This window comes from Lactuca virosa, chromosome 3 (genome assembly GCF_052849685.1).
Source record: "Lactuca virosa cultivar CGN04683 chromosome 3, Lactuca_virosa_CGN04683_v6, whole genome shotgun sequence".
NCBI lineage: Eukaryota > Viridiplantae > Streptophyta > Magnoliopsida > Asterales > Asteraceae > Lactuca > Lactuca virosa.
Window position 1 is genome coordinate 422,068,755 of NC_136428.1, and position 13,977 is coordinate 422,082,731.

Genomic DNA, 13,977 nt, shown 5'->3' on the forward strand with positions numbered 1-13,977 from the left:
TAATCATCCTAATGATTCCATATACTCATAGATGAATAAATCTACCCTAATGCATAACAAATATCAACAATTTCACTTTTAAGATGCTCAATTGTCTACATTCTTCTTAATCTATTGCATAATTGTTTACATCCTTCTTAATCATCAAGAGATACGTTGGTCAACAACTCCATCACATACTCTTTAAATCATACTCTTTAAATCATATTTGCATATATCTCCATCACATACTCTTTCAATCATACTCTTTAAATCATATTTGCATATATTTGCATTCCACACAGAATATTGACTCATATAATACACATTCATACGCACCAAATCATTCACAGTCAAGACCATATCACTTAACAACAAAAAAATTGAAAACAAAACCTAATTTCACAAAACACTGTCATTTAGTACCAAATACTTGTCAACCAACTTCATTTTTACCGACAATCAACAAACAAACCCTAATTTCTCAAAAACCCTCAACGAAAAAACCCTAATTACAAATGTACATAAACAAAAAAACAAAATCTTTATGTTACCTGATTCAATGTACAAGACGTCGACTAGATCAAGATCGATAGCATTGTCAGTCGTGTTAGTAAACTTTGATTGAAAATCGATTCCATCATTCTTGGACTCCTTCTTAAGCTCTGTGATCTCGTCCACCTCATCTCGCTTCAAATTTATAACATAAAACGATTAACCTAATCTTTTGGTATTTTTTATGAAGATTCTGTGAAGATCATTTGACCCAAATGAAAACGATCTAGGTAGATTTTCCCGCGAGGGTTTATCGGGAGCCGTTTCTTATTTGATACAATTACCTTTATTTATCATTAGCGACTGTTATATACTTCTCATTAAAGACATATAAATCACTCTTGAACATGATAGAATACATATTAATCACGATTGATTAATCTTGACCCTTAAATAAAACAAAATTGAGGCCTTTCAACATTTTGATGAACAATACATAACATTTAACTAAAACATACATCAATATCCACTTTCATGTAAAACATCTAGAGCAAAAAATAAAAGTCGAAATCCAAAGAAAAGTACAACTTTCACTAGACGAGATACAAGTCTATAAGTTTATCGCTCTAGAGTCTAGATTCGACAGCATCGATGGAAGAAAAAGGATTTATAACCTTCCACGATACTCCATGAGTAACCAATAATAATAATAATAATACACAAGTGTGTTGTGAAAACTGAAAAGACCCTTGTTGTAAAATATTATTTCCTAAAATACCCCCCAACAACAAAACAAACTTGACATATCATTTTTCGAATCATTTCCCTCTATATTTACAACAAATCTCCCAACCACCAACCACACGGTTAGGTTAGCCATCGAATGTATTTTTGTGTGTTTTGTCTGTCATAAAACCCCCACGTGCCCGCCTACCCATCCATGCCTTTTCGCAGGCCACAACCCCAAAATGATAATTTCACAGGGTTTGACTTTTTGACTTTTTGGGAGGTGTGGTGTAATCAGCTGTCATCATCTATAGCACCGATGTAAGTGAGGTCCATCCTCCGGACCCTCACTGCACCCTTGAGCCAGGTGGACGCTTTCAGATTCGCGTGATCCGTCCCCGCGATTGCGGATCCATTTATGGAAGATGGGCCTGACCCGGCTCCGTCTTCTAGAAGGGTCCACGGGTCGATTTCGGTATCCGGGTCGGGTTGTGATGAGGGTATGGGTGGGGGTATGGGTTTGGTGGGTTTTGTTGGACCGTTTGAGGTGGCTCGTGATGGCATGTTCCGGATGGTTCCAGAAGCGGGTACAGGTACGGGTGGTTGGAGAGAGGTGATGGCTGACAAAGGGATGTTTGGTGGCTGGCAGGAGATTGTGAACTTTAAGGAGGGGAAAACGAATGGCATTGCAGTTTGTATCCGCCACCTCACCGCTTCCGGAAGTTGCATGTTGTCCAGCTCATTCTGCACCATTTTTTATCAATATATTAATATTAATATTTATTTATAAGTTATAACAAGTAAATAAACAAAAGTAGGTTGCTATTTTTTGTTTATAGATTTATTTATACCTGCAAGCTTTCGGCGGCTTCACGATCATATAAATTTGTGGTGGTTGTGGTGGTGGTGGTGGCTTCAATGGTGGACTTGGAGAGAGTTTTGGGTTTCATCCAGTGTGGCTGACACCCACTCAAGAGTGCATGCAGCACCAATAATAAACGGTCAAAAAGACTTCCACCAAGATCAACGGTCCCAGATGATTCGATCATGGACTCCACTTCTCTCTTGATGGAAAATCTTGAAGCTGGGCTAGAAAGATCTGCATCTTCATGTACAACTCTGCTTCCAAGTAGACGAAGGACCACTGAAGCTAGCATGTGCCTCATGCTACGTGATGATGGCTCCCTAAACATTCAAACACATAAGATTAAGATTCAATCAACATATTTAAGTTATAAATAAATAAAAAAATAAAATAAAAAACTTACCCATCAGCACAGATTACAGGAAGCAGTCTTAACAGCAACTGTAAACGCAACGACATGGAAGACCTCAAAGCCGAAGGTGAAGGTAGAATCACTTCAACGGGTGGTGGATTCCGTCTCGCTAATCCCGGACTCCCGCCTCTGATTCCCTTCCTTGTATTCGCTTTACTCACCGGACCCTCAGCTCCGGAAACAGCCATTCCGGCCTGTTTATTCGCTCCATTTGTAACCCCGCTTATCTGTTGCTCAATCTCATTCATCTGTTTAATCAAATCACCTGCAAACGTAACCCGTGAATCCTCCGAACTTTCATCAATACACGGAAGCAATAATTCCACCAAAGCCCTTTCCGTCACATTCTGTTGCGTAACCACAAATGCTTCAATATTCGTATTCCGTTTCGTTTCGATTCCGTTCCCGTCTTCCACCACTTCCCCTTCTTCGACAACCTCAAACTTGCGTTTCTGATTCCCTTTCTTCAACCCCGGAATGGAATTACTTCCATTACACCAACCCCACGGTTTCGAAAACTGGGGTTTAGTCGAAAGCCCTTTACTATCGGCTATATTAATTAACCTTTGTCTAATCGACTTCCTCCCAAATAAAACATCATGTCCTCTGAGAAACCATTTAGCTTGTAGTAAAACTTCATCTTCTAAAGATCTCCCCAAAAGGTGGACTACTTCTGAAAAAAGTGGGGCCGCATCGGGTCTGACCAAAAGCCGGGTCAACACCATTTGAATGAAATTATTTTCATTCTCAGAAGTCCCATCTGGTGAAAAAGAGTTCAAAGCTTCAACCAAAGAAGCATCACGACCTTCCATTTTTTCAATTAAAGCCTGTTCGTTTAACAATAGTCTAAGTTCGACCCATTGCCAATGAAACTTCGCAGGTTGTAAAGTATCAAGAATGTGTACGAGTTTTTCGAGAAGCGACTCAGAATGTCCGGAAACACGACTCGCATCCTCCGGATTCACCAATTCTGGAGGTAATTGACAATCAATGATGGAGTTTAAAAAGACCCGGGCACGCAACGGGACAAACGCGGAAACTTTTGGGGCGTTGGAATCGAGGAATGCTGCGAATTCAGAATCGGTGGGGTCCGAGGCTACAAGATCGTATAATGTTGAACATTCACGGAGGCATACGTCACGGAAAGGTAAATGCTTGATGGCATCAGTGATTCCAGAGGTTAAAGATTGGAATAACTGTGTGATGTTGTCACGGGTGATGACATTCGGGTTTAGAATGAACCGTTTCCATATTAAAAACCCGAAAATGGCAAATGCGGGAGGGAAGACTAAGTTGACCGGAAGCATTCTTTGGATTCTTGTAAGGGCAATTATGGAAGATTCACCCAAAAGTTCGACTATGAACCCGTCGGAAACGGTTCTGGTGTTACCGATTAAAACACGGAACCAATGAACCGAAACTTCAACCAAATTATCAATTTTCGAATCGTTGACTGGCGTTGACCGGACATTTCCATTCGAGTTTGACCGTGTTGACCTAACAAACTGAATCACATTCAGCCCTTCTTTCAGTCTAAAAACAGTCACCATTCTTTCAAGACTCGCAATCCCCTGAAGAACCGCCCCAATAACAAGAGCGGAAATCGCACCGGTTGTTTTAGCAGGTTTGGAATACGTTTTTTCGTTGGACGAATTTACCCCTGGATCACGGGTATCGGGGGAAAGCTGTAGTTGACCACGGGAAGCTTTCGGAGGGGTAAATACTTGGGAAAGTGCAGAAGAAGCTTCTGTTGCAAGGGCGATTTCGAACACTCGACTTTGTCGTTCACCTAATGCGTCCTTTAGTAGGGACAAAATCGTCAAATGAATCTTTAATATATGTCTTGCAAATAAACAACTCGCCGGGGTTATTTCGGTAATTTTACCAATCACTTGTCCGACATTAGTTACGACTGCGGAAACCGCAAAGGCAACTAAAGTCGGGTCGCCTTCTTGGGCTGCCCCGCCCGTTTGTCTCATGCAATCTAACAACCCTTTTACGACTTGTTGGGCTATCGGGTACCCGTCATCCACGGGTCGTTTGACCGGGAAGGTTGACTTTTTGTCTTGACCGTAAAATGAAGGGATGTTTTCGTCTATAAGTCTTTGGACGGTGTCACGCATGCCCAAACCAACTCTGGAAATACGAATTCCGGTGATTTTTTGGCGGAGGAACTCGTCGAAATCTTGGATTCCGGCCGGGACACCGAGTGGGAAACCAAACTCGCCGTCTGATGATCGGCCGGATTCGAGTTCCATGATGAGTCTTTTATCGGATGTTGTTTTGAAGGTCTTTGACCAGTCAATGACGGTTGCCACGTCAGCGTATTTTTTTAACATTTGGCGGGAAAAGATTAAAGATGGGGAACCGGAAAGACGGCCATTGGAAGACATGACTAGTGATGCTCGATGCATCATCGCGGTTAAAGTTTCCGGAATGAGATCAGCTGCAGCAAGGATGTTTTCATACCTGAAATAATAACATTCCATATCATTATAGCTATATGTACTTTGAAAAAATCATCTTGTTTATATTATTGTCATTCGAATGGTCATATTAAAGCAAAAAATTGGAAAGTGGAATGCTATAATTGGGTGGATTGTTAAAAAGGAGAAATAACAGAATGTAAAGTGTTGTAATAGAAGAAATGAAAGTAGGATGCTATGCTATAAGCCTATAAGACAGAATTAAATAAAAGTAAGAGCTGCAAACCTTTTAAGAGATGATAAAATATACGCCTCTCCAACTGCACACAATTGGTTTTCAACATTCCTTGGAACAATCATGACATTCCTCCCTCCATGAACAGTAGGAATCGGATTGACATGAACCTTAGGCAACAACCAAACAAGAAATCTAGCAGCAGAAACCAAATCATCACAAACATCCATCAAATACAGTATATTAGATAATTCATCTTCACCAAGTTTCCATTTTCCCAACCCTTTATCATCAACAACCGGTAGATTCCGGCCAAACTGACCGGATTTTGGTCCGGAATCAGTCACCTTTCCGGCCTCTTCAACGAGTTGTTTCACAATACCCATCAACCAAACAACAATAACCCTCTTCTCATCTAATGGGATCCGTTTAATTACTTTCCCGATCGAAGAAATGTCTCTGGAATTACTGATTCCGGCAGAATTGGTGATTCCGACGGAATCTGGTGGTTTAGGGACATCGGTGCCATTTCGATGATGAGGGCAGTTTACTCTACTGTCGCATACATGACTAGTGGATGCCCCTTGACTACCTTCAATTCTAGCAGCTGCTAATTGGGCGAGACTTTGGGTTTTCCTCACGATTTTTTGTCTCCCTCTTGTGGGTTGCTTTATGGGTTTCACGGGCGGGTCAACCCGGAAAGAATCCATGGGTTTAACAGTAACACCACCTTTTCTAACCCACCAAATATCCTCATCATCTGACAAATGAAGAAACGGGCTCTTTTCTTCAACTTTTTGTCTCTTGGCTCTTCTACATTCTTCACATCCAGGTGTTGGTCCTTCGCTAACTACCGGCCCAACGGGCCTTTTTACACCATGGGAATCATCAATTCCGTTTCCGTTGGAATTCGGAAAGTGGAGGAGAACCGAAATCGAAGCCATTACTTCTTCAATCTTGACATTTTTCGGCGAAGGTATTCTACCAAACTTATGATTGTTTTTTCCATTTGTGGTAATAACATTTTCATGAAGTAAAAGCCGCCTTTCGTTTGTATAAATCTGCATGGCTTCAGAGATAAGCGACACATCAGCAATCTGTGCTTCTTCTAGTGAATCTTGAACATAAGACCCAGGAAGATGTTTCAAGAGCTTATAATGTCTCCTTTTCCTTTCAATGTCAAGTAAATTGTCGTTCTTACCCATGATCCCACTAACAATAAGCTCTCTCACATATGCTTGAGGGTAAAAAATACCCGATCGAGTCAACTCGGTTATCAATAACTGAACCCGTTTAAACCCTTCTCCATTTTGAACCTGGTGTTGATCAAGCCAACAGACAATAACATCATGCAACGGGCCCGGACTCTGAAAGAAACGAGACAAATCTTTGACTTTTCTTCTCTTGTTTCTCATTTTCATCGAGAGAATCCTGGTGGCGATATATATCTGTGAAAAGTCTCTTTTGCCACTGAACTTCACACCTTCAACAGGGGCATTCCTGGAATCCCGAAAATCACATGTGGCCCACTCGCACACAAAAAAAACCGAACACACAAACGCCGAGTTCACCGTTCCGACCCATTTCAGAGACGACTGTAGACTCGCGCTGACATCAGCCATCCACCTTTTATCAACATTCTCATCATTAAAATCCTCAAACAAACATTTATACGCGTTAACAATATCCCCATGTGTAACAGCTTTATCCAGTTCACGAACCGATTTCGCAACATTATGCCCCGGGTACCCTGGCCTCGCAGCTCTCGCGAGATTCATCGTGCATTTCTGAATGGAGTACACGAGAGTTTCGATTGACGAAAATGGTCCCTGAAGTTCAGAAGATGTGGCGGGTTTGACCCTTGTGATTAAGGAGTTATTGTCGGTGGTGGGATTTGAGAGGATTGAAGGTGGTAAAGGGAAGCAGTTTAGGGAAACGAAAGTGTCGGGGACTGCGAGGATTAGGTATCGGAGGATTTCGATTAGGGCGGACATGGTGTAGGCCCTACGGGAATTTTCCACAAGGTCGGATCCTCCGGGTGAGGGTTCATGGATGAAACGGATTGCGATTGCGACAAGTGTACGCACATAGTTTTGAGATAAGATGATTGTTTCTATGACACCATATATGATTGGTAATAGTAGTTGTAGTGTCCCCAGTGATTCCTTCTCCTGAAAGTGATCAAAATGGTGTGTTATTAATTATGGAATCAGAGATGGAATGGAAACACTATCACTATCTAACAGACACTACTAAAGTAGAATACCTGCAACTGATTGAGAACCCAATCGATAATCAAAGAAGGCAAAAGCAACCCTTCAGCATGATGCCACTGTATAATCCTCACCACATACCACCATTTAAAATGCACAGACGGCTCCTCACCATCAACAACCGCCAACACATCGTTCTTATGCTGGACCCCACCACCATAAGCAAACTGAGGAGACCGGTCCTTCAGGTGAAGGGTAGAATGGGAATTATTTTTTGAAACAAATTCATCCAAAAGATACTGTAAATACTCAATAACATCCTTCGTCCACTGATCTGACCGCAAAAACCGAGTCTTGTCAGGCGAACCGGAAGACGTACAAGACCCAGGCCGAACCTGCAACAGTTTTTGAAGAAAAAAAGAAAATGACAAAAATGCCCTTGGATTAAGGTTTAGGGTTTTGGGTATTGATTTAATTAATCCATACCTGATTGAGATAAGTTACTTTGATAAACCAAGTTGCCCTTAATAAAGGTACATTGTTTCTAATAAGAACTTCAAAAAGTGATTTCCTTCTATACCCATGAGGAACATGATCAGCTAATGATCGCAAACGTTTATGTTGTTGCGATAATCCCTGTAGGATAAGGGTCAAAAGTGTCAAATTATGTTACTATTTCATGTCTTCTGATAAATATATATCAAAAGTCCCAATGATATAGTTCTGAAATGTGATTTTAAACAAATGAAGAGCAATAATGTATTACAATATGGATGTACACTAAACAAGATGAAGGTAAAATGTCAAGTAACATATAATATGTCATCAAAATTTAATAACTTTTATGGTTTAACAATATATTTTGGGTAATTTTACAGTTTAACCACTTATACTACTATGTTTCCTGATATAACCATAAAATTTAATAACTTTTATGGTTTGATTGGAAAATGATAAAGTAGTGGTGGTTAAACCCGCAAAACTACCAAAGATACAAGGGTGTTTTTGTAATTTACCCAAGAGTATTTTACTTCACATGGATACTAAAAAGACAAACCTCAATCCATTTCTTCCGGAAATCTTCACCACTAGCTTTTTGTTCTGGAAAAAAACCAGGCTTACTCAATAAATTACCAGTAAGAGGAACTCCATAAACTTGACCAGCCTGTAACACAAACGTATACAATTTTAAGATTACAAATAATATATATAAATAAATAAACAAATGCAAAAAATAGTAATATTAAATATTACTTATTATACCTTGCGTTTTTGAGCACGAGATTCATTGATTGCTCTGTGATATTTTCTAATTGCCTCCTTGCATTTTAAAATGACAGGCTTTGTGAAAGTTGGAATCTGTGATAAAGAGATCTCTCTTGATTCCTGTAAGACAAAGTTCAAAATGACAATGAATAAATCGGAAATGGAATGTGCTATGAATATGATCGTTATAAATACTAAATAGCATGATACTGTAAGACAAAGTAGGAAATATACTTTATACTTTGCCCATAAATTCATGATAGCTATGTATTTACATTTCTTTACTCATGATAACAAATAATAACATAAAGTTTCCCTTATCAATAGAGTAGATGACGTTCTTTATAAAATGATAACTAATGAATTATTTAAACAAGTTTTAAGGCATACCTCAAGCCCCTCAACTGTTTCTCTGTATCCACCCAATACATAGTCTTTTGTAAGTGTCTCCTCTGGGCAATTTGCAGTTGGAGGGTGAAAGTCTGGTGGTGGTAGCCTGACAAACAGAAGGGTAAAAGAGTCAACAAAAAAATACAAATAATATAAAAAGGTAAATAAGATTAAAAAGGTTACCTTGAATTCAGGGGTTCTTTCTCACACCTCAATTTGTATGGTGCAAGTTGTGAAGTACGCCTGGAAAATAAAAATAAAACATAATTTAACTCATTTCAATAATGAGAAGTTAAGAACATACTAAAAATAGTAATAAAATTAAAAGCATACCGATTTAATGGAAAGTTAGCTGGAAGGGAAGATGACTCAGCACGGGAAGTATTATCCCTGCCTAATGAGCCACCAACTGCACTGTTATTGACTGCACTAGTGCAGTTGGTAGCATGATACCTTTGCATTTCTATAAACTATGGCCCGCATACTGTCTCCCACATTGAATAAACTGCAACAAATATAGCAGTCAATTTTTATTTATTTATTATAGCATCTTACTTTTACTTCTTCCTATTACATCATTGTACTTTGAATAATCTACCTAATTATGATTGGCTAGATTTTTCAAAGTACAATGTCGTAATAAGAAAAAAGATGAAAGGGCAATGCTATAATTGGGTAGATTTTTTGAAGTACAAAGTCTTAATAAGAAAAAAAAAATAAGTGAAAATACAATGTTGTGATAGAAAGAAATGAAAGTTGGACGTTATGCTATGCTGAACAAATAGATAAAAGTACATTGCTACTTCTTGCATTTAGCCCTATAAAGTAATGCATACAACTTGCTTTTACACTTTTCAGCTAAATTTCAGGTTAAGTTTGCTGGACTTGAACATCAGCAGCACCTGCAAATTTTTCCTCTCGAATAATAGAAAAATAGAAGAAATAGGAAGAAAGAAATAAAACAGAAAAAAACCAATATGGGAAAGTAATAAAATAGAAAAACCAATTTGGGAAGCATAATCTCTAGCTTAACAATCAACGTGTCGTGGACCAATGTACTTGTTAACGGAACTCGATTAAAAAGATGGAAATTTTGCAATAAATGGTAAAATACTGTCACTTTATTTCTAATTTGGTCGCTAGATTTTAAAATTTGTTACTTAAACCATTGTACTTTTCAGATATAATCATGTTGGGTAATTTCAAACAAAAAAACCTACAACATGTAGACAAATTTAAATGGTTTGAAAAGGTTTTCGAAAACTAGATGGTTTTACTAACAAACTTTACAATCCAATGACAAAATTAGAAATGAAGTGAAAGTGTGTTGCTATTTACTGCAATTTCTCCTATGAAGATGTAGGAAACTTCTAAATGAAGTAAAGCCCTAAGACTTAGTTTCAAGTTACTGATAACCATATAATCACACAAAGTTCAATTCAAAATTGCTAAATTAATATTGTCTGATCAAGTAGTTTAAGATCTCCAAGCATCATTAGCTTTTCATTTCTTGAGCCCATACATCAGTACCCAAGTTTAGAAACCATTTGATGATACAAACAACAGGATGTGGCCTGACATTTGATCTAGGGTTAGAGGCAAGGTTAAACATTTCATCATAAAGAAAGAACAGCACAAAAAACCATGTAAGTATTCTCTTTATTACTAGTACACAAAGTTTCATAGTCCGTAGTCACTGATTGACACAAAAAACATCAACTGATCAATCAGATCACGGTGATCCTCGAATTTCTCGTGATACACTATCAGGTATAAACAATTTAAAACATCCTCATGCTTTACTTAACTCTTAAGTGTACTCAAAATATCAGCTCATATACACCAGAACATTGAAAAAGAAGTAAATTTAAATGCCCAGGATTCCAAAGTAAACTCATAAAACGACGAAAGTAAAACAAACAATTCGGTAGCAAAACACCCATTAAATCCATAACATGGCAGCAAATTTAAGCATACCTTTGAAATCAAGCAGAAGCTTTACGAAAAAAACCCCAAATCAAGTTCGAAACATGCAAACCCCAGTTGTTGGTAGTTCGAGAAACGGAAACTAGGGTTTCTGAGGGCTGTCAGTGAAACTAGGGTTTTGAAGCCCAAGAACAAGAAATCAACAAGGGTAAAGTGTGCGATGCGAATTACAGATGCCAAATATGTAGATATATATGTATAATCGAATAAAAATGTCGAAGAGATTAGGGATTTGAAATTTGAGAAAGACGAATCGTGTGTATAGAGAGAGATATATTAGATACAGAGGGAGAGAGATTGGGGCTTTTGACCCTTTTTTATTTTTTATTTTTTATTAATTTTTTTCATGATGACGACGACCAAACTATAGGAGTGAAATGGTAAATTTTGTAAAGATGAGGGGGAGATTATGAAAACTATTTATCTAATTAAAACCATCTTAGAGAAAATAAAACAGTAAAATGCATATGCTTAAACAAAAATATTCTTTGTGTGCTGAGTGGATGGTTAAATAGTCCTTTGATAACTTTGGTGTATTTTGACTATTTGAATGGTCAAAGAGTAAAGACCCAATTGCAAAACTAGTGAAAACTAATTAAGGGTTACACAAAGTGATTGTATCTTTGTAAAAGAGATAAAAGAGATTCATAGTTGATATTTAAAATATAGTTCAATAAATAGAAACTATATAAATAAAAATTATCTAGATAGCTTACAGTGGTTAAACAATCTATGAAAAAAATTAAAATAGAGTTTCATAACGATAAAACATTGTTTTTTTTTTTGCAATATTTATTTTGTTGACATATAAAACATGTGTTTTTCATCTTCTTTTAAATAAAATAAAGATTAGAAAAAAGAGCTATGACGTGAAAGAATGTTGCTTGATTATCTCATATGAAAGAACAATTGAAATTTCACGTGTTTTATATATGATATAGCAAATTATAACTTAATATGGCGGGTAATTATTAACCATCCGTAATAAAAGCAATCAAGATCATGTAATTTGTTTTGAGACATTGCTACAAACATAAACATGTGATATTGAATAATTTTATTTGGGAGCTGATCCGTACACAATAATTTTTTTTCATACACAACAATTGGTGCTTTAAAATTTTGTATTGTACAACTATATAATGCATAAATTGTTGTGTGTGCAAAAAACTGTTGTGTACGAATCAATTCCCATATTATTTACATGAGAGGGATGAAAAACAATCTCTCAAAATTGAATGAGAGATAGATGTGTGAATAAGAACCTTCAAGCTGAAGGAGAATGTAGTGTCAAAATAATGTATATAATTATTAATATCCAATAATATGATTATAAAATCATGAGTAAGACTAAGTATTACCAATGACATAGCTAACTTTTAGTCTTTTTATAACATAGATGGTTGTCAAATGTAACTATACATTTTTTACACTATTTTGAAAATGTAATTAAAAAAGGAAAAACAAAAACATGAGAATACCTAATTTACAAATTATTTATATTCATCATCAAAGTCTTATGTGCTTAAGCTCCCATCTTTGTTTTGTATGTTTGTTAGTAGCATGCATGCAATTTGATTTTGTTGTTAATACACATTTATGAATATTTAAGAAGCACGTGCTTAAAAACATTTGCTTATATAGCAAATAACTGTCAGATTGACAATATAACGTATATGCACCGTACTAAAATCAAGTTATGTATATAGTTACATATGTGTGATGACGTTATTAAGATATGACATGATCTTGACCATATATTATCCATTAGGGCGGCACTAATATAGGTAATAAAATAGGCATGATTGTTGTGTATAGACGTCATCTATGGAAACAATTTGATATTGGTGAATTGTTTTGTTATCTTGTCGTATCCATATCACATTGATGACATGTTTGTATCGGTAGTTGTTGAATAGGCAATTCGAGAATAAGTAGCAAGATTAAGAATAAATTATGTCTACAACAAAATTGTGTTTGGCTATTGTGACGTCCTGCAAAGAAAAGAGGCTCAATTTGAAAATTCCTTTATATATTTTAAAAATATCATTTTATAGAAAAACTACAACAACAATTTTTGTATTTTCAAACACTTAATGAACCATGAAATATATAAAACAAATTGTGATACATGTTGCAATCAAGCATCACAAACATAAGTAAAATCATAAATACTAAATCAAGTGGAATACATCAATAAACATTAAAAGAATCTCCAAAGCACCCAAGCCACGAATCATGTATCTCTAACTGCAATTATCTTTAATACTGCTACCTAAGACATACATTAAGGTAAAGATATTGAAAAAAGTGTCCAATGCCATTAACTATTATATACATATTAATAGAAGTGCAAGTTATGAACAGTGTCAAGTAGTAGCCTCTGGTTTCCAGTTTTGTCTTATTGGTTGGGTTTGGGGCAGTCGGTTGGTATTGAGCCGGTTTGAGTTGGACTCCTTTTAATCGCCACATGTGTCACCGTTTTGCCTTCCGTATTTTCTCTATCGTTGCTTTCTATATTCATAGGGCTTTTGGCATAAGCGTTGGCGAGACATCGAGACGTTTCATAAACAATTTCACCACCTTACTACTCCCTTAATCAACAATTGACTGTGGCTTATCTGGCTTCCCCAACACCTCTCACCGTAGTTTCTACCAATAAGTTTTTGTTTTTTCGTTTATAATACGTTCACTTTCGTTATCTCTCTCTATGGATGATTTCTAACTGGCACAACCGTCCGACTGCACAAAACCACTGATGGTCCACCGGATAACCCAAGAGGCCTTTTACATTCAAGAATACGATTACCAAGTTCATGCTCCCCCTCCTTCTACCTTCTCTCTTTTCTTTGCGACCTTAATACTTTCTCTAATGTTTTAACTTTGATTATCTAACCTTTAATTTATTTTCTATTTTTGATTCCCCCTTAGTTATTGCATCCATCGTCGGCACAAAAACGATTTGAATGTTTGAATGTTTAGGC

The 13,977-nt window shown here is 37.0% G+C and overlaps 1 protein-coding gene across 1 annotated transcript; it reads right to left on the minus strand.

Moving 5' to 3' along the window:
- Nucleotides 1–976: 976 nt before the first annotated feature.
- CCT (RNA polymerase II transcription mediator) lies at nt 977–11,275 on the minus strand. Its single transcript, XM_079087083.1, has 12 exons — nt 10,985–11,275; nt 9,341–9,512; nt 9,191–9,250; nt 9,008–9,113; nt 8,615–8,737; nt 8,409–8,516; nt 7,838–7,987; nt 7,405–7,746; nt 5,190–7,309; nt 2,469–4,946; nt 2,052–2,385; nt 977–1,944 (listed from the first exon to the last, which is right to left on the minus strand). Exons 2-12 carry the CDS (start codon nt 9,466–9,468, stop codon nt 1,495–1,497), a joined length of 6,399 nt encoding a protein of 2,132 aa, XP_078943209.1. The 5' UTR covers nt 9,469–9,512; nt 10,985–11,275; the 3' UTR covers nt 977–1,494.
- Between the last annotated feature and the right edge of the window lie 2,702 nt (nt 11,276–13,977).

Bases quoted from the DNA above. Each gene is read 5' to 3' on its own strand.
- CCT (XM_079087083.1), bottom strand. From the start codon at position 9,468: ATGCAAAGGTATCATGCTACCAACTGCACTAGTGCAGTCAATAACAGT. The intron at 7,988-8,408 runs GTTTGTCTTTTT...CTTATCCTACAG, and splicing joins TCCGGAAGAAATGGATTGAG to GGATTATCGCAACAACATAA. The intron at 7,747-7,837 runs GTATGGATTAAT...AAACTGTTGCAG, and splicing joins AAGTAACTTATCTCAATCAG to GTTCGGCCTGGGTCTTGTAC.